The sequence below is a fragment of the Ursus arctos genome, unplaced genomic scaffold (assembly GCF_023065955.2).
Source record: "Ursus arctos isolate Adak ecotype North America unplaced genomic scaffold, UrsArc2.0 scaffold_13, whole genome shotgun sequence".
NCBI lineage: Eukaryota > Metazoa > Chordata > Mammalia > Carnivora > Ursidae > Ursus > Ursus arctos.
The window spans coordinates 21,196,855-21,218,057 of record NW_026622797.1 but is presented as its reverse complement, the minus strand read 5'-3'; the positions used below and the strand labels follow the sequence as shown (position 1 = coordinate 21,218,057).

The following is a 21,203-nucleotide window of genomic DNA, read 5'->3' as shown; positions in this document are numbered from 1 at the left end:
CCCACTCATGTGTGTGTGCTTGTGTGTGCTCTCTCTCTCTCTCTCTCTCCAACACATAAGTAAAATATATTTTAAAAAATGCTTATAATCTTCCCAATTACTCAGTGAGTTAGGTTGCTACTATAACCCTCATTTTACTAATGAGTAAACTGAGGCACAGAAAAGTTAAATAACTTGCCTTAGGTTTCAGGGTTTGTGAGTGGCATAGCCCATATTTGAAGCTCAGAGGCCTGGCTTGAGTCTTCATTCTGAATCCCTGTACTACTCCACCTTCTAGATCAGTAATCATATCAAGGTAAAAATATTAACAGAATAGTATCAAAGAGATATGCATATGTATACAAGAGAAAATGGAACGTAGGGGAGGAAAAAACTAATATTTACATGGTCCTTACTTTGTATCAAATAGTAACCAAATGTTTTAATCACCCTATTGGGCATCCAAGTTAGGTTTTCCTACCTGTTTTCATATACAGAAACAAAGGCATGGAGAGGTTTGGAGCTTGCCCATGATCACCTGCTAATAAATTGCAGTGTCTGGAGGGGCACCTGGGTAGCTCAGTTGGTTAAGCGTCTGCCTTCAGCTCAGGTCAGATCTCGGGGTCCTGGGATTGAGCCCTGCATTGGGCTTCCAGCTCAGCCAGGAGCCTGCGTCTCCTGCTCCCTCTGCTGTTTCCCCCGCTTGTGCTCTCTGGCTCTCCCTCTTGCTCTCTCTCAAATAAATAAATAGAATCTTTAAAAAATAAAAAAATAAAAAATAAATAAGTTGCAGTGTCTGGATTTGAGCTCAAGATGTATTCTTAAAAGGGCCAGAATACATACTTCCTGATCCATTTTCTATTTTCTAGCTTTTTCAAGAAGAATGATGAGACCCTGTTACCACCTTAATAATCAGAAATTTGGAAACAGAGAATAGACAGGGAGACTCCTGAAAGGGAGCATTATGTCCCAGTGGAAACTTAGCATTGCTGTGAAACTTTAAATGTTATAGTTTTAATTACAGTGAAAAGGTACATTTCCCTAAGCCCTCAATTTTTTTGGTGTTTCGTCTTGGAAAATAAAAACTTTAGTACCTAATCACCCTTGCTCCTCTCACTGTAGGGTCAAACAGGAATCAGGTATCATTTACACCTCCTGGTTTAGTCTGGGTCTGGACCAGTTTTGCCAAAGACATTCTGTTCTTTACAAATACCATACATTCTCTTATATAGGCAAGATGGTAGGTAGAGGATGAATGTTTAAAATGCTTAAGAAAACTTTTTAAAAAAATTAGTCCAGGAAAGTTAATACTAGCTTTCCAAAAATATTTTTCTTTTTGTGTGATTTTTTTTAATTGAAGTATAGTTGACATACAATGTTACATTAGTTTCAGGTGTACAACATAGTGATTTGACAAGTCTGTATGTTACACTGTGCTCACCACACATGTAGCTACCGTCTATCACGGTGCAACGCTATTACAGTACCATTGACGGTATTCCCTCTGCTGTGTATTTCACCCCTGTGACTTATTCATTCTATAACTGGAAGCCCGTATCTTCCACTTCCTTTCACCATTTAGCCCAGCCTCCTCCCCCTGCCTATCTGATAACCACCAGTTATCTCTGTGTTTATGGGTCTCTTTCTGCTTTGTTTGTTTGTTCTTTTGTTTGTTTTGTGTTTTAGATTCCACATATAAGTGAAATCATATGGTATTTGTTTTTCTCTGTCTGACTTATTTCACTTAGCATAATACACCCCAGGTCTGTCCATGTTGTTATAAATACCAAGATTGAATCCTTTTTTTAATGGCTGAGTAGTATTCCGTGTGTGTGTATGTGCAGGCATGTACACCGCCTTTATCCATTCATCGATCAGTGGGCACTTAGGTTGTTTAAGAAACCAAATTTTTAGGGGTGTCTGGGTGACTCAGTTGGTTGAGCATCTGACTTGATTTTGGCGCAGGTCATGATCTCGGGTTGTGAGATCGAGCCCCGTGTCAGGCTCTGCACTTCACACTCAGCACAAGGTCAGCTTGGGATTCTCTGTCTTCCTCTTCCCCTCCCCTCACTCGTTCTCTCTCTCTCTCTCTCAAATAAATAAATAAATCTTAAAGAAGAAAAAGAAAACAAATCTTTAATCACTTTAAGAAACGTAGTCTGATGAGATTTGTGTATGAAGGTAGCAAACATGGATTTGTGGAAATGCCTACTTAATCTTCTTACTAACTCTAATCTTTAAAAAAATAAATAAATAAAAATAAAAAAGGGGTGCCTGGGTGGCACAGCGGTTAAGCGTCTGCCTTCGGCTCAGGGCGTGATCCCGGCGTTCTGGGATCGAGTCCCACATCAGGCTCCTCTGCTATGAGCCTGCTTCTTCCTCTCCCACTCCCCCTGCTTGTGTTCCCTCTCTCGCTGGCTGTCTCTATCTCTGTCAAATAAATAAATAAAATCTTTAAAAAAAAATCTTCTTACTAACTCTGATGGGTTACTCACACCTGTTGGTTTGAGCTGGTGATGTTTTATGATGTATTGTTTCTAAATTCACTAAATTAAAACAGGCTTTTAAAGATTACATGTTAATGCCTTCAAAAAATTTTTGCCTAAGGTAAGCATAATTTCAGATGCCTTTAATCCTGTGCAGTTGAATTCGATGTTTAAATAGGTGAGAATGTCTTAATGTAGGATAGTTTAGTCTCACTAAGGTCTCTTTCACAGCAACTCTTGCCGGCCGTTTGGCTGTCTGGTCAGTGGTAAAATGAGATAGGATCTCATCTCAATCGACCTTGCTGAGTCCCTGAAATGTGTAGGCTGTCTTGAAGCAGATTAAGGAGAAGGGCCTCAGATTTAGAAGTTCAGGCTCTCTAAAAGCTTCTCTAATAGGTCTTGGTTATGATCTCCTAGTTTGCAAAACCTCTTCACCCTCTAGAGCTGACATTCATTTTTCTATCAAGTCTCTAGCATGTTGTTGGTGTGAAGCTAGAAGTAATTGCTCTAAGGAAAATTCTCATTATCTTTATTTCAAACTTCTGTCCTTTTTGTGGTGTCACCCTGTTTTGGGTTTACTGTCTTTTAATGTGAAGAAACAAGAAATGGGAACACACAGGATGAATCCAAAAGCACCTGTCCTGAACATTTGTGTTTGTCATGTGTTTGTGAGAGTCACATTGGAAGAAAGACAAGCAGTGTTTCACGTAGCTCACAGATCCTGGTCTCTGATTACTCTCCCGAGATTGCTTGTACTTCCTGGCCCATCTGGGATCCAGGACTTGCTCATTGTTCAAGTCCTAAACCTTATCACTTGGGAATAAAATCCCCGAGTCCCTTGAGTTGACTTGCCATGGCTGTTCCCAGCTTGCCCTCTCTGGAAACAGCAGAGATTTTAGCTGCTGCTGTTTGCACAAGGCAAAGATCATCACCGTCTCTCCCCAGCCTGGCCTTTGTCTGTCACCTCGTTACCTGAAATTTTAAAAGTACTACTTACGGTATTCAGTGAAAAAGCATAGTGCTGAACAATTTGTTTTTTGTTTGTTTGTTTTAAAGATTTTATTTACTTGAGATAGAGCAAGAGCAAGCAAGAGAGAGAGAGCGAGAGAGCAGAGGGGGGGAAGGGGAGGGAGGAGGGGCAGAGGGCGAGGGAGCAGCAGGCTCCCCACTGAGCAGGGAGCCTAATGCGGGGCTGGATCCCAGGACCCTGGGATCATGACCTGAGCCAATGGCAGGCACTTAACTGACTGAGCCACCCAGGCGCCCCATGCTGAACAATTTGTAAGACATTGTACCTTGGGTGTAAAAAAGAGAATAATTAAAATGAATATTTGGCTTTGCCAAAGAAAGTCTGGAAAGGTACAGGAGACACTAACAGAAGTGGTTATTTGCATATGGAGTACAGGCGGGGGATCAATTTGAATAGGTGGGGGACAGGGTGAAAGTGAGAGTTTTTACTGTGTCCTTTTGTAATTTGAACTATCAGGATGTACTGCCATCTAAAATTTGCTCATTTAAAATTAATTTTAAAAGTTTTTCTACCCCATGTCCTGAAGGGAAATTGAAAAGCATTATACCTGTTGTGGAAAAGTTGAAATCTTTGTAATTATCAACTCAGTCTGGAGAATGCAAGCAGTAGGCTTTTGGCTAGACACATTTGGCTTCAACCAGATTTTGAGTATGGGATTGGAAAAGGTGTGTCACCTCTGTGAGTCTCGATATCCTTATCTATTCGAGGGAACTAAAAAGAATTGCTTAGCCTGTCTTTCAGGAATACTGGGAAGCATGATGAGAAAATAAATATAAAAATGCGACCTAAGCATCAAATAAGTGGATGATTACTATCAGGTTTCTGAAGGAAGTTGTGACACTGATTTCCCAAGAGGAGGAGGGGACATAGATCTCACCATCTTCCTCTTTTTTAAGGTCTGGTCAAGTTTCAAACTCTTGGGGGGTAAAGAGGTTCCATGTAGTTCTTTCATATTTCTGCCTTGAAAATCTAGAGAATCTTTGTCCTCTGCTGGAAGAAAATTTGGTTTAAGGAGGCATCCGTGTAACACCTTTTTTAACTCTTCAAAAGTAAAAGCCCTTTACTGCTACTGAGTTGAATAATAATAGACTTAAGCAAACGGGGAATTTATTGGTTCATGCAAGTGAAAAGCCCGGGCCAAAGAGCTTTTAGGTTTGGTTGGATCCAGGTGCTTCAAAGCTAGGATTAGAAAACTCTCCTTCTTTGAGCCTATGTTCCTCAGTATTGGCTTTTATTTCTTTATTTTTTTCTTTAGTTAGACTTTCCTTTTATGGAGGCAAAATGACTACTTTCAGCTCTGGACTCATATACAGCTAGTTTTCATAGATACAGAAGAAAAAGAAAGCCTTCTTTTCCTGTCGTTCCAGAAATTCTTGGGCTGGTCGTCATTGGTGCAACTTGGGCACAGCCCCTCTCTGAACCAGTCACCAAGGCCAGGAAGATACCAGGCTCTGACTGGATAAGCCTGGGAGCCCTAGAGCCCAGGGTTGGGGTTAGCTTCACACAAATGGCATAGGCTGAATGAGGAGGAAGGTGGTTCCTCAAAGGCTAACTATCAGGAAGCCTGTTTCTAAAATAAGTAGAAAAGATTAGAAAAGGGTGCTAGGCATGCCTTCCCTCCCTCCCCTCAAAAAACAAAACCAAAAACTTAATGCAATATATTATTTTGGGCATTATGGGGATGAAATGAAATCTCTCATAGGGCTTCGAGTCATGTGATTTTGCCCCTACTACACATGTAGCAATGAAAAAGAAGCCCTGTAACAGAAATAATAGTAATAGCTAACATTTATTCAGGGCTTTCTAGATTCATTTGGTCTCCAGAAGAACCAGAAAAGGTAGCAGTTGTTCTCCCATTTTAAAGATTCTATATATTTATTTGTCAGAGAGAGAGAGAGAGAGAGAGAGAACGCACAAGCAGGGGGAGAGGCAGAGGCAGAGGGAGAAACAGGCTCCCCACTCAGCAAGGAGCCTGATGTGGGACTAGATCCCAGGACCGTGGGATCATGACCTGAGCTGAAGACAGATGCTTAACCGACTGAGCCACCCAAGTGCCCCAGTTCTCCCATTTTGTAGATGAAAAAGCTGAGGCACAGAGAAGTTACTTTAAAGTACCACGGAACACCGTTACTACTCACTAGCCAGCCAGAATGATGACATTGTCCTGCAGGGGGCGCGGTCTGAAGAGCTCTTGGGATTAGAGGAGGATTTCACCAGAGAGGTGGAGAGGGCAAACGTGTGATTCTAGGAGAAAGAGGCATGGAAGGAACGAGCTGAGGATGTAGAGGAAGTGTTTAGTAAATGGTGAGAAGTAAGAGTAAGGTTGGGCTTTAACACTGGGCTTGTGGAAGAGGATGAACAACAAGAGGGAGGGGGAGAATGGGCCCCTGGGCCCAGTTGTAAAGCCTGGCCATGGCTCCGAGGGGTTGGGCTTGTTCCATAGCCTGTCGGATTTTTAAGGAGGGAGAGACATGGATAACAACGAAAATGGCCAGACCCCTGAGTATTTTTAGTGGGGGATACTGGCTTTATTTCGCTGCCTTATGTTCGTGGGCTGTTCTGGAAGGTTTTTGCAAACGTTCCGTTGGGTGGCATCTTGGTGGTGGTTTCTTTAAAGGACTTTGCTATGCTTTAGTGAAGGGTCTTTTAAAAAGGATCCCTTTTTTTGACATTCTTTTTTCTGTAACTGCTGTTGAGGAGAGGGAAAGAAAAGCCAGGCTCTTACAGAACACTTGCCACACAAGACAAGCAGGTCTCTGTTTCTGTCACGGTTGTACAGTAAGGCCATTCAGTACTCAGAACCAAGAAGATACCACGGTACGCTTATTTAATAGTCTAATTGCTCTTCTGTTTTGTTCTGTCATTAAACGGTGTTAGAATTGAGAATTAGAACTCTCTTTCCCCGCCAAAAGAAAACACAAGTGGCTTGTTGACTGCAAGATTTACTCTCACGGATACTTCCAGAGTAATATAAAATCCTGGCCCTGCATCCACAGCGAGGAGCTGGTGGCATATGCCCCAGCCTCCCCTCCTGAATGCAGGCTCCATGCCCAGAAGGACATCATAAATCATTTAAAATTTATGATGAGCCCAGTCGTGTGCTACACCCTGTTACTTGGCTGCCATCTGTCCTCTACACACTATAGCCTTCCTTCTTCAGAGCACAGAGACTTTTTCAGATGAGCCATAGGTCAGAGAGCTCAGGATTTTCCCTTTGGCAGGCCCAGCCAAGAAGTAGAGGAGGCAGAAAACAGAAGACTCCTGTTCATAGAGTTTTGCCACAGGCCTCGCTTGCTTTCTCCTAGACTGGAGGTGGAGAAGGGGCAGAAAACAAGACCGTCAGCATTATCAGCCTGTGTTCTTTTATTTGTTTATGCAACAAATGTACATTTTTCTGAGTTCTAACAACCTGCAAGGCACTGTTGGGAAAACATCAGTAAACTGTCAAGAATTTTGGTTCTCATCGAGACCATACTTATGGACTAGGTCCCATTTCAGGAGGGGATGACGTCTTTTGCAGGATAAGATGGATTGAGATGAGAAGAGGAACAAGCTATTCCACGTTGGGTGTGAGGAAGGGATTTCTAATAAAGCAGCCTTTGAGCAGAGACCTGAAGGAAGTGATGGACTGAGCCATGTGGGGGTCTGGGGCGATCCCATCCTGGTAAGGACAGAGGCCACCAGGCAGGGTCTTGCCACCTGCATCAGGTGACAAGCAGCAGGGCTGGAGGGGCTGGAGCAGAGAGAGCCAGGAGGGAGCCTTTAGGGAAGGATCCCACAGTGGGGGGCACATCGTGTGTGGGGCAGCTTCTGGGGGGCATTGTGGAGACCATGCCAAGGAGTAGAGATAGTATTCAAAGGGAGTTGGACTGCCATTGGACACTTTTGAAAGATCAGTCCTTTTCAAATATTTGAAAAGTCAGAGTATAAGCATGAAGGCAGAAAAATGGGGGCACAGGTCATCTTTCACTTCTTAGAAAAATGTGTGCTGTTGTAATCACAATTGAACTGTCAGAACTTTAACTCCCCCAGACCAGGGAGCAAAACAGAAATCATGGGTTTGCTTGATCTTCGTGTAAAAACCATACATGCTTTTTTTGATTGGGAAAAAAGCGGGCCACCATGAGCTATTTGCTCAACTGGGAACAATACTTCTCATGGAGAGACCTGGCTACTGTATCTGGTGATCTGTGCCCCCGCTAAGTCTCTTCCCCAGCAGTATTTGTGAGGGAGGCCCCCCGACATTATTGCTCTTGTTGCACTGATTAGTGTGAACTTCAGGGTCAGAGAGCAGGTGGTTGGATACTGGACATCAGATTCTAGGAGGCTTCAATAACCCACTTTGCTCTCAGTGAACACAGAGCTAACTGACGCTGTTTTCCCATCACAAACGACTTACTTTACTCTAGAGCTATAGGGACCACGGGCTTGCTGAACTGCCGAAGTTACAGGGAGTGTGGTTCTGACTCCTTATGAGGAGTACCTTCCTAAGAATGAGGGTGACAGATATCTGGAGTAGGCTATCCTGTCTCTGAATGTTTTCAAGCAGGTGAGCACATCTCAAGAATGTTCCCGAAATGACTCCTGCTTTGTGTGGCTGCGTTGGACGAGAATGACCTCTCCGATTCATTCCAATGCAGAACACTTCCAAGCCTATGAAAAAGTGTCCAGTGAATGTGCTCTGCAAACATACAGACACTATGTAAACATGAGGCAAATATTTTAAAAGATGAAGAGTGTGATACTTGTTCTTCTGGGAGAGCAGTGGTTGGAACTCCGTGCCCCAGCAACATACTTTCCACGCTCAGTTGCATGCAGTTTGTTCTGATTGGCCCGGTACACAGTTATCTGTGCTATGTGTGAAAAACCTGTTCAGCCAAAGACCAAACAAATCGCCAGGGCATTTTCCTATCAGGGCCCGTTAATAAGAGGTAGGGCAAAGAACAAAGCTGTGGGTTTTGATTCCTGGCAGGAAGCCAAGCTGCAGCTTCAGAGCTCCAGAATTTACAAGGAAGAAAGAGGAGGGATTTTTTAACTGAGATTAAGTTAGACTTAAAGCAACAGAAAGCTTAAAACTAAAACTGAAGCATCCTCTGGGATCCATATTGGAAAGGCAGGAACAAAACGAGATATGTTCTGGGCTCTCAGATGATTTTTTTAGTGCAAGAGTGAAAGCTTTTAAAGACGCCCAAAGCAGAGATTACGGGATGGCCTTGATTAAGGGTACAGGATCACAGCCATTGGAGCTGGCTGAGGTGTCCTTCAGCGACCATTGAATCCAGTGGTCAGGGTCCTTCTGAACCATCCGCACAGCGTTCACAGTGCCCCACAGGGTCGTTGGAGGTGTTGTTTGGCTCCCTGTGCTGAAGGAGTTCTCTTCTCTTTGACAAAAGCTTGGACAAACCGAAGCTGTCCTGAAATAACAGCTCTTTTTACCTAAAGGAACAACCCCGGCTGGGCCCCCACACCTAGTTAACTTTGTCCACTGAAACCACCGGCATTTAAGTGAGCTGCTGTTACTTGCTTCTGGAGGAAGGGTGGCGTCGGGGGTGGGTGGCAATCTAAAAGGAGAGGGGAGGGTTCCTGTATGTGTCCATTTGAAGCAAGAAGGTGTTAATTATTCTTTTGATCATTTGTTCATTCACTTGTTCATTTATTCATTTTCTTGTTTGTTTCCATTCTGACTCTATCCGCAAAATGTGTTTGACAAAACCGAGAACAAAGGGCACATATGCTAGAAATTAAATACAAATGAAGTCTGGTCTCTAAGAAGGCGGAAACAGATTTCATCCATGAATTGTCATTTGAAATCTGCGTTAATATCAAATATTACTCTAACCTTACTGGCAACCAGGATAAAAGGGGAACACACGATTACTGGTTGTCAGAAAAGGAAAAAAATATTTCAGTTTCTTCAAGAGAGACTAAGTGTTGTCGGTACTCCGGGGCTCACGCCATTGAGGAAGACTTTCAAGCGCTTCCTACAAAGCTCTCAGCCCAGGGCACACCGCTTTCTCCCCCTCTTGGTCTTCAGAGTGTCCTTGCTTCAGACCACGTGGAGCACCCCCCAACACATGTCAGTAGTGTTAATACGAGCTCTGTCTGTATGTGTCGGGGCAGGGCTTGGGGTAATGGGGTTTAGTTTGGATCTTGAAATGACATTGTTCCTGTAACTCTACGATTTGCAAATTCTGAGGCCGGGAATGGGAATTGTGGGGAGAGTCAGAATCCAGTCCTGCTGTGGCTGCCCAGTCTCTATCAGTGTACCTTTCTTCTCCCTGAAGAGCCCTAGACCCTTTCTGTGGCCCCTTTCTGCTGTGTCAAGGTGCTTTTTCAAACAGGCCATCTAGAGGGAAGATTGTTCTCCAGAACACACTTCGGACGGTGTTGGCTCAGAGCATTAGTAGATGATATTAATTTTACACACCATCTTGGCCCCTCAAAGCAGGGAGTAGAGTTAGACATGCAGGGTTCAGGAAACTAATATTATATACACATAAGGTGAATACTATTGAAGTCTCACCCTAAGCTCCTAAGCTCCATTCTGAAGTTGTAGCAAGGATTTAAATTTTTCCAGAAGAAGGAAGAGGCATTGTTGAGATTCCCATCCCTTGACATGCCTGTGAAAGCATGAATTGACTCTGTCCTCCTGACTTGGGATTTGTCAGGGGATATACCGGAACATGCTGGACCTTTTGAGTATGGCAAGGAGAAGAGTTACAGAGGTCTGATGTGTTGGACTTTTGTGATAGATGGTGTGGGAGAGAAAACACTGGAAAAGTAGTCCCTTTTCTCTCAGATTCAGATGGGTTACCTGAGTTATCTACTGAACGTTTGTTTGTCTGTTTGGTTTTAATGTAAGCATACGTATCCTTTGTATACATTGCATATTCATAGAAGCCTATGTTTTAGAATGCCTAAAAAAAAATATTTCAAAGAGAGAAGCAGCCATTGTGCTCTATAGCTGATATGAAATAATGTGTCTGCTTTCTTGGTCAAACATCATCATTTGAAGGACCAGGCACCGCGGCTGGGTTTCAGAGCATGAGCTGCAGTCCTTTGGCCTTGTCCTAATTATATTGGTTCCAACCACGAGTTTTGCTAGACAACTCGAAAAACTGGGGTTTGAGCCCTCAGGTGTACAGAATAAATGTGTTCAGTTCTACTTGGAATGTTTTTCATAAATTATTTTAAGCAATGACTTGATTCTTTCTTATGCTTATTCTTTTTAAAAGTATTAGAAAGGAAGATATCCACAAGACAAAGTAGAGAGGAGCTGATAAGAAGGGGCGTTCTTAAGGAGTTGCCTGATCAAGGTGAGGAAATTAATCATACGTTTAAAGTAACTCGATCCTTTTTATTCTTTGGTCTTCCTTTCCTTTTCTTTTGAAATTTAAGATAATCGTGGTCTTTGGGAGATAAAGCAGTGAGTACGGCACTCTGAGAATCTTGCTTTAATTCAGAATGCCTTTGTGGGCGCAGAGAATGTATTCTGGAAAAGAAATTCAATGACCTTTTTGGTGAGTCCTCACTATATGTCCCTAACCCTGAAGTTCTACAAAGGTAGTTGGCTGAAGATACAGATAAGATACAAATGCTTGTACGACTCCTCTTCTGTTCTTGAACCTCGGTCTTTCTATACAGTTAACTTGGTTGTTTGAGTAAATGCAATGTTGTTGCTTGGCTCCTGACTTTTGATTTCTTATAGAAAAGGGACGGAAAAGAAATAGTAAATGTATCTTTTGTTCTTGATATTCTATAATAAAATCAAATGTACCATCAGTAAGGCACGAATGGACACATTAAATTAATCTGCTTTATGTGTTCTCTCAGGTAATTTTCCTAGTTTTGTTCTCTTTTCGTTTCTTTGAATCTAATTGTCTTTCACCTTTTCACTAATAATTATTATTTCTAAGTATTTTGTTTTCCCTTCTCCTAATCTTCTTCCTCTGTTTTTCTCTATCCTCCCAAGAGGGAATCTTGCTCAAGACAAGTCTTTGATAGTAACCAAGATAGACCCTCAGAAGAAGACACCAAGATTGGTTATTTCTCCAAATAAGTAATACCAAATAATTTTCATTACTCCCCCTACTCTTAAAACTAAAGGAAATTTTTGTTGCAAAATTGTTGATTTACCTCATGCCTTCCCTTGCCCCACCCCCTGGACATTTACTGGGATAAAGTAGTATTACTGTACTTTTATGGGAAGAAATAAAGTGCTGTTAATTTAGAATTAAAATCACAGAATTCTTTTCCTGATAAATGTTCTTTGCAAAGAACATCTTTTGGAATTCACTATTTATAAATCCAAATGACACACTTTTTCCAACATCTGAATAATTCCGGAGTGGAGCTAGGAAGTGCTTTACTGTTTTACCGCTGTTTAAAAGAATATAGGGAAGTCTAGAGTGAATAATGCCATTTTTCTTGAGCCCTCACAATTTAGGCATTTTATTTCAATCTCTGACCAATTATATTTTTCTCATTCTGCTTTATGAATGAACTTTATGTCTTCTTTAATTTTCTATTACCATGAAGCTACTTATTTCCTGTCTGGGAAATTTAATGATAAAAAAATGCGCATCCCTAACTTTTTGTTCATGGAAGGTGGGCTTGCAGTATCAAAATTATTCTCCCCTCTAATCTCTCTGGAGGCAGGAGAGAAATTACAGATCCACTGAGCGATCACCTTTCTGAGCAATCACCTTCCTGGGGTGGGCCAGCGCAATTGTTTGGTATCATTTATTTGGAAATTGTTTAAAGAAAGGAAAAATGCAAAAATTTATGATTGAAACTGTTAATGAGTGTGAAAGACAGAGATTTAAAAACCTTTTTTACCTGATTAAAAATTATAGCTAGAAAACAGTTTATTTTTTCTAAAAACAAGTGGCAGTGGTCAACTTAAAGAAATGCGTAGTATTGATTGGTTTTTGTTCTGCCTAATTTGTTAAACTGTTTACTTGATGGGTTTCAATTTCCCATACTTACTTCCCAGAAGTCTGACTCTAGTTAACCTTTTGGTAACTTCTACAGACCAAACATTAAAAGTTTTAAAACATAAAAGAACAAAACAATTTTTCACCCAAACATAATGTAAGAAATTTAATGTTCGGGAAATCCTAAATTACTAAATTTCACTTTCTCCTTATTTCATGGTCCCTATATGGAACTGTAGAAATGACCTAATCCTTGAAAGTTCCTGGTGATGCCTATTGTAAATAGAGTCTTTCCCCTCTTCAGCCAAAGGCTGGAGAAAATCGTTTTCTGTCGTTTCTCCAAAAAGAATTATCTTGAGAATTTCGGTCTGTTTTCAGCTCTAGCCAGGGACTGGAAGCTGCTATGCTTGGTGACAGCCTCCTGTCTTCTGCCAGTGAAGATTCATTCTTTGCCTTGATCTTCCTGACCTTGCCTTAGCTCTTGACAGTTATTGTCAATTATGCCCTTTATTCAGGGAGCCAGATAGACGTTTTCAATCCCTCCAGCTACCCTGGGTTTGACCTCATCCCATCCCACCCCCTACCCTCTCTCCCAGCTTTTAGTTTTATTCCTTTTAGATGACCTTTTCTATACTAACCTCTAACTTCCATCTAAAAGTTCAACAACTGGTCTTCTCTCCTGAGAATTCCCAGGTCTAGTCCAAGTTCATTCCTTATTTTCTGGTTCTTTCCTTCCATCTTTTCCCTTAGCTCTAGCATGAGGGCACAAAGATGTGCCTGCCTGCCTGTCGTGCAGCCTCCTTTCTCTCTCTTCCACGGTGTCCGTTTTAACCTTCTGATGAGTCACTCACCGTTTGGTCACACACAACTTTCTCCACATCTCTGTTTCTCTGTTAACTATATCCCAGATACACTTGTTTGACCAGAAAGAGGGAAAACCCCGCAACACTCTCCTGCTCCTTGTTTCACCACTGGTGTGTGTGTGCGTTTTATCTCTGGTTCACTTGAAGCTTACAGGTTTTCCTGAGCTTTTTCCTTTGCGCGCAAGGGCTCCTGTTACTTCTAACCTCAGTGTCTTCCCTGCTCTCCTTTGTGGCAGGTTTGCGTGCATTTTCCTACATGTATAAACTGTATCAAGGGCGCAACTTGTTTTAATTCTACTGTAATGCACAAAACTAGAAAACTTTTTCAGTGCACCCACCAATTAATTATTAATAACCAGTTCTACTCTGTTTTATTCTTGAATTTATATTTATCACATATCGGTCTCCTTTTTCTACTGTTATTTTCATAGGCACTAGCTTTATTTCAGACCTCAAAGTAAGTATCTGTCCACATTGTTGACTCTCTTATGTGAAAATTCAGTTTCTTATTGCACCACAACTATTTAATTTTCTCTCTACCTTTTTTTGTTCAAGATTTTAAAATCAGTTATTTAACCTACTAAAGAATTTTTTGTGTAATAAGGGTTAAAATTAATTAAGTTTTCATTAACATGACTTCAGCATTTTTTTGTTGTCAAGTAAAGACTGAGTAATCAAAGATAAATTTATATTTGGGTTGTGTAAAAATTGAGGGTATTTTTATATAAAGACATGGTTTTCTATTTTGTTTGGAATTTTCCATTCTTAAATTAGTTTTTAGTTTTCCTGTGTCTAATATCTGGACATTACGTTGTGTCTCCCCTCCCTTATTTTTTTTTATTTTTATTATTTTTTAAGATTTTATTTATTTATTTGACAGAGAGATAGCCAGCGAGAGAGGAAACACAAGGAGGGGGAGTGGGAGAGGAAGAAACAGGGTCCCACCGGAGCAGGGAGCCTGATGCGGGGCTCCTTCTCCAAGGACCCTGGGATCACGCCCTGAGCTGAAGGTAGATGCTTAATGACTGAGCCACCCAGGCGCCCCTCCCCTCCCTTATTTTTAATAGCGAATTCCTTGGGATCTAATAATAAGAATCTTTTGGTTTCCCTTTGGTTTGACCTATACTCTTTAAAAAGTATTATCTTAATTTTATTGAGATAGTTAAGATTTATTTGCAGTGGCATTGACCTCAATTATCATTTATTTTACTTTTATACAGGAATCAGATTATAGGTACTTGGAAGTTATATGGCTCAGCAACGATTGCTTTTTCATTTTGAGCATGACATAATTCCATGATATGTATTTTTCTTGTTAAAATGTCATGCCTGTTTTTATGGACAAGGCCAATGGATTTTGTGTTGAGCCAAAAAAGTTCAATCATATTTAATGAAAATTTGAGAGATGATCTCTGTTTTATTTATAATGATTGCCAAAATAAGATTAATCAAAAACTGCATAAAAATAGCTCTAATGATGCATTTCTTCAACTTTGCAAAGTCAAAACTTCAACTTTTTTTTTTTTTTTTTACAGTGGTAGCAAAGCATCTTAAAATGTTCTGCATACGATCTAGGCTTAGTCTTTGCAAGCATCACAGAATTAAAAGCTTATGCAAAATCTCATTCAGTTTAGAAACTTCGAGAAATTATGAAAGTTCAGGGATTAAAATTAGTTATTTCTGATTTAGGTAACATATTAGAAATTTTATTTTCAGGGCGCCTGGGTGGCGCAGTCGTTAAGCGTCTGCCTTCGGCTCAGGGCGTTATCCCGGTGTTCTGGGATCGAGTCCCACATCAGGCTCCTCCGCTAGGAGCCTGCTTCTTCCTCTCCCACTCCCCCTGCTTGTGTTCCCTCTCTCACTGGCTCTCTCTCTTTCTGTCAAATAAATAAATAAATAACTCTTTTAAAAAAAAAAAGAAAGAAATTTTATTTTCAGTTGTGATTTTTTAAAAGTTCCTCTGTAATTACTTCTTTTTCACATTTTCCCCCCTAATGTTTTCAACTTATTATTAGGCCACATTAAAGGCTTTTGGTCAGTCATATATAACAGTTACCTGAATACTTTTTAATATTTCCATCAATAAGAAAATGAAAATAAAATTAACCTCGCTACCATCTTTCCCTGAATATAGAGTGTGTAAAGTTAACATATCACAAATGCAATCATGTGAGACATGATGGTTGTAAATTTTCATATTCTCCCCCTAATCATTTGTATGTCTAATTACATTTCATGTTATTTGTGTATTAATATTCACCTTGTGTTTTCAGTGCTTGTAAAATGTTTATTCCATTTTTCAGATTTCTCCTTTTACCATTCAGTTTGTGAATGACAAAGAGACTGCTAAGTACTGACTTCAACAAAGCCTAAGTACAAGAAGAGAAGGGTTCTGTGGCCCTGAGATATTGTATAATTAGGATAATAATTTCTACTGTCCTGAAAGGGCGGATATCCCCTCCATTGCTGCTCACCCCCAAGACTACGGATTTTCTAGCTCTTTCGTTGGAAAGAGTTATTTAGTAAAACATGGTGAAATGATACAGGATGTATTTGGGTCTGAAACATGAACCCAAACCCTACAGTCCTAGTAACTGGAAAACTGGGTTTTAAGAAAGCCATCAAGTTAGACATCTAGGTGTTTCTTTCCCCATTTTAGATGGAGATGTAACAGTTAACTTTGAAAATTCAAACGGGCACATGATACCCATCGGAGAGGAATCTACCCGAGAGGAAAATGTAGTAAAATCTGAAGAAGGTAATGGCTCTGTAGCTGAAAAAGCGCCACTTCTGGAGGAAAAGGCAGAAGATAAGAAAGGTAAAATCAAGAGAAACTCCATATTCTTTTATTTCAATACAGCTCAACGTCGAGAATCAGGTCTTAAGCTCCAAATTGTGACTCTTAAGACCAGTGAGGGAGGAAGTTTGCAAATACAAAGAAGAGAGAAATTACGAGTGAAGAGAAATAGGATGGTTTTCTCAGGTAGATGCATCCATTTTGTAAGCACATCATTCAATTTTTTACTTAGAAGCATTAATTAACAGTAATAAGCAGAAAGGATAGCCTCTTTAATCAGTAGAGATATCTGGGAATATTATCCTTTCCTCGGGATCTTTCCCTCAGTATTTTCTCTTACTTTTAGAAAAAATGCCATTGTCTGAGTATCTTTTTCCGCTAGTTAGAAGTGACCTTTGTGAGCATGTCAGTGTGGAGGAGTGGAGGACGGCTGTGGCAGCCCAGCATCCTCTCTAATTGTGGGAGCTTAGCTGGTGGCATCCATACACGCAGTATTATAGGTACTGGTCCAAGTTCTAGGCATTTCTGAGAGAGACCGAGGAATAGTTCCCAGAGATGCTGGGGACTTTGGTTACTGTATTGACCACAGCCTCCGCTTCATGATTTGTTTATGCAATTGGAAATTTCAAAATATGCCAGGGGCAGTTATGCCATTCCCTGAAGGCTTCTTTAAAGAACTTGGTTTCTAGAGTGAATATGCCAAAGTTGATTAAGGTACCTGCAAAATCTCTATCTATCAAGGACCCCTCAAAACATTTCACAAGTTCCTGGTCACTGATGGGTTGATTATCTCTCGCTATGACTGCTGTCACATGCAGGACCCTCCAAGCCTTGTAATTACGCAAACCTGAACTGAAACCCCCACAAAGTAAGGATTTGTTGGGAGATTCTAGATGATTGCATGCAGCATAGAAATGAATCCTCAGGAAACAGACTATTTCCTGTTCTGTAATATCTGCTTCTGAGTTGGATGGCAAAAATCTCTCAGACCTAGCTTAGGTTCTGTAGGCATTGTGAGAATTCTTAGAAACTGCTGAAAGCAAACTTCTCTTCCTCTGTTCTTGACCCAAGTCCTCTAAAGACAAAGAAAACAAAAGAGCACTTGACAGACATTGTAACTTAAATCATCTTCTCTGGAAGTCTATAACCCCTTATTTGCATATAAATTGGCCTGTAAAAATTTTAGAAGCCTCTATGAACAATCTGTTAGAAATTTATTATTTTGCTTTATTTATTCAATATTAAGTATAGTATTCATGGGGCTTTACTTAGTCCTGTTCTATTGAAGGACTCTGGTTAACCTTACAAATACTGATTACAAGAAGCTAGCTAATATTTTTAATAATCACATTCCTGGAACATAAAGAGAAAATAGACCTAAATAGATTTCAGTGAGATTAGTTTCAAAGTATTCATGCAAGTAGTGATTTAGTGATTTTTTTTTTTTAAGTCCAACTGTCCTGTCTCACCAAACTGCTAAATTTCAGATCCATCTGTGGCTTGTCCCTGGTGCAGCCTCTTCACATTCAAGAATCACATCCTTCCTTACGTAATAGTGCCATCGTTAATGCTTGCCTGGTCCATGTGGGATGTCAGTCAGTGGACTGGCCAAGCTTCAAAGGAAGTGTTTCCCTTATCAACTTAATAAAAAGTTGCTGACAGTTTCATGTTAATGAAACCAGCAGGCCTTGGTGTTCGAAAAAGATGGCAGACCTCATAGTCATAGGTCCATGGATATTTGAGACGTGTTTTTGTTTTCTTATTCTTTACTTAGAATTAGTACATTCAGTTCTTTTTGGTCAAACGAGATCTGAGATAGCATCTTGCTTGGCTGGTCTGTACATCAAGAAATGAAATGCTGGACATGCCACCACACCACCAGTAAGGCAGCAAAGCCCCCTCTCGCTGCGTGGATGGTGTGCCTGCCAGGGCCACACTGAAAGTGAGGCGAGGCATTTGGTATGGAAGCCATTTCCTGAGAGTCAAAAGAATGTCACTCATAATTCACACAGTATTATGTTAAATAGAAAATACCTCATAAACAGAGGTAACCACTTATTTCTCTGGGAAGACACCGTTTAATTCCAAAAAACAGCCCAAGATTCACTTTTCCTTCTGTTCCTCATGGTCTCACTAGCATGCAAATCCACAATCCCATGTCCTTAATTCACACTTTGGGTGTTCTGAATTCCCTTTCGGGGGGTGAAATGCTCCCTTTCCTTTCATATTAAGCCAATTTATCCAAGAATGTTATTTCATCTATTAAGTGGTTATATTTGCAAAACCATATCACATGCCTTTAAACTCCCAAATGCTTGTATCGCTTTGTAAGATAATATGTCAGTCCTTTAATAATTAAAACATCGGCGTCAAAGAAAACAGAACAGATGGCAAATGCCCTTACACTGCGCTGTGTAGGTTCCACCCAGGACTCGGGTGTTCCTGGGGCTCCGGGCGGCGCTGGAATCCAGAGTTGGAACAGTGGTCTGGGAACTCCTGTGTCTAACACTGGAGACTTTTCCCTTAAAACCTTCAGGGCTTTCAGTCTCCCATTATTCCTTCTCAGTGCCTTCAAATATGTAAGAAATACTCATCTGCAATCTGTTATACATATATTGGTATTAAATATAAGAAATCTGAAAACGATTTGATATTCTATCTCTTGAGGTGTTACAGAGAGCTTTCCATGAAGTAACAAGTGACTCACGTGCATTTGTTCCACAAACAATAATGAAGGGCTCCCGTGGGTAGGACTTTGCTGGGTCCAGGAAAAGAGGGGTGAGCCGGAAATGGTCTTTGACTCCAAGCAGATCGCGGCCTATGGGAGCCCAGCGTGCAGGCAGCCGATCACCACGGAAGATTCAAAGTACTCTGGAACACCTGAGCACATGGAGACAGGGGAGCTTGCAGTGGGGACCAAATTTCGTTCTTAGAAGCAGATATTTCCAAACTGTGATCTGAAGGAGACAAGGAGTAGTCAGGCGAAGGAGAGGAATTGGGGCAGAGGTGCTTTCTTGGCAAAGAGAGGGCCATGCACTATTCTCAGGTTTGCTCTAAGTGTTGACCCGATGGAAGGGGCCACAGTAAACAGCCATCCTCCAGACATATTGTTTTAAAACATAGTGTCTGTATCACCCAGAATGAATAGACACCCCTGGCTTAACCTCCTCTTGAAAAGATAATACTCATATGCACCATCAATTTATATCATGTCTTCAGGGCCTGTGGTAATAAAAAATACAAGGACTTCGTTCATTACCTCTCAGATACAAGTAAGAGTTTGTTCTCTACCAATGTGGTGTTAATAACTATCAGCCTGTCGCCTTCATTGAGCAGATCTCATGCTTAAAGCGTTGTGTTTAATGGGATATGACATTTTAGACGAAAGGAATTTATAATTTAGTCAGAAGACTTGGGATTGTCACTCCCAACTGTCGTAGAGTGAACATCTCCTCCCTCCCAAACCCAGAAGCTGCATTCTTTGGGATGCAGCTTTAGAATTTGAAACTTCAGACAGAAAGGAGAAAGATCTCAGTGATAGGCCTTGAGGGCAGGCTAAGACTTGTGAAGGTTTATAGCATGAAAGAGAATTAAGGTTCCCAGGGTTGCCGATGAGTCTGATGGGCTCACCGTGGGCAGTATCATCAGGCTTGATCTCTGGGCGTTATGCAACGTCTGATCTTACAAAGAGTCACATGAAGACGTATTTAAAGAGCAGGCCTGTGCCCCATGTCCAAAGACGGATAAGTCAACATAGGTTTGTATGTTTTATGTTAAAATGAAATGATTTACGTGTGGCGTCAACTGGTATTGTTCTCGAACCTGACGTTTGTGACTCAGTGGCCTCCTGGTTCAGACGAGGGAGGTTAGGCAAGTCACCACTTAGTTAAAAAGACGCAATATGTAACTGAAAAGCGTACATACCAAGTAGCCTCCAGTAAATATTGAAAAAGCAGCTCAGACCGTAAATACCAGTAAGTTGAGGGGCAGGAGGGGACTGTGGTGGGCTTCGTGGGGAAGATAAACGAAAAGCTTTATTAATTACCTACTGCAACGAGAATCATTCTTATGGTAGTTATCTATGTGCATTGAGGGGATGTAGTCAAAAAAATGGCAGTTCTCACTTTGCACTCACTAGAATGAGAAATGAAACAAAAGAAATAGTAATAAAATGTGATGCGTTCTAATAATAAAACCCTTTCTGGTCATTCAGTAATGGGACTGGATATATCCAGTAGAGGCTTATTACTCTTGTCTTAACACTGTCTTTTGTGTTTTTTTAACTGTGCTCCATATTTAAAGAAATGCTGCTTAGCTCTTTGGACCAGAACTGTATTTTAATTTATTTTAATTTTGATCAGCCACCATTAGAAACAACATGGATGTGAGTACATGAATGAACATTCAGCGTCTCCACTTTCCATAATGAGAGACAGACTGTCTCTCCTCCAGTTAGGCAAAATCTTGTGAAAGGCGTCTGTTCTTAGGTACGAATTTTTTAAATGAATTTCAACCCTTGTGTTTTCAAAGTTGTAACTTGTGTTTACATTGCAAAACAAATGTGATATTTTCGGAGTTTCTGCACCCTCTGTACCTGGAGTTGTGACCCTGTTTGAAAAGGTCAGAGGAAGTTGCTAGAAAACAGGAAGCTGCCCTTGTGCACCGTGAGAGCCTGAGAATAATTTTAATAGTAGAAAATAGTTTATTCGTCAGTGCACTGTGCTTCCTGGAAGAGAGTCTAGAGTCTCTCTTAGCATAGAAAATGATTGATGTTTTACCGTAATTTGAGACAGAACTCATATCCCTTTCTGACTGGTGGAGCTTGAGTTTTCCTGAGAGAAAGTCCCTGCACCAAGTCCCATTACCATGAAGGTAATGAAGTCCAGTCACTGCCTCCCTGTCAGTCCTCATGGCATTATATGCAGTGCACTGACCTGCTACTCTCAGCACCCTTCAGTTTTGTTAAATTTGAATTTAGCTCTCCTGCCCAGATCCTTACCCAGCAGCTGCTGATTCATGGCTGGTGTCAGTCCCTGACAGTGGACATTGACACTCGTCCTCAGCATAATTCCATCAAAGTGACTTGTGCGACCCTGTTTGATCGCAGGAATG

The 21,203-nt window shown here is 41.0% G+C and overlaps 1 protein-coding gene across 10 annotated transcripts in view; it reads left to right on the top strand.

The window, feature by feature from the left end:
* The window catches only part of PHACTR2 (phosphatase and actin regulator 2), a 255,813-nt gene that overhangs the window by 179,565 nt on the left and 55,045 nt on the right, over positions 1-21,203 (top strand). For 9 of the 10 annotated variants that reach the window (XM_026504949.4, XM_057310996.1, XM_026504946.4 and 6 more), the window contains exons 3-4: positions 10,731-10,811; positions 15,954-16,112. In XM_026504949.4, coding sequence (XP_026360734.1) covers positions 10,731-10,811; positions 15,954-16,112 — 240 coding nt within the window. The remainder of the gene's footprint in view (positions 1-10,730; positions 10,812-15,953; positions 16,113-21,203) is intronic. The other variant, XM_048225869.2, reaches the window with a different exon arrangement.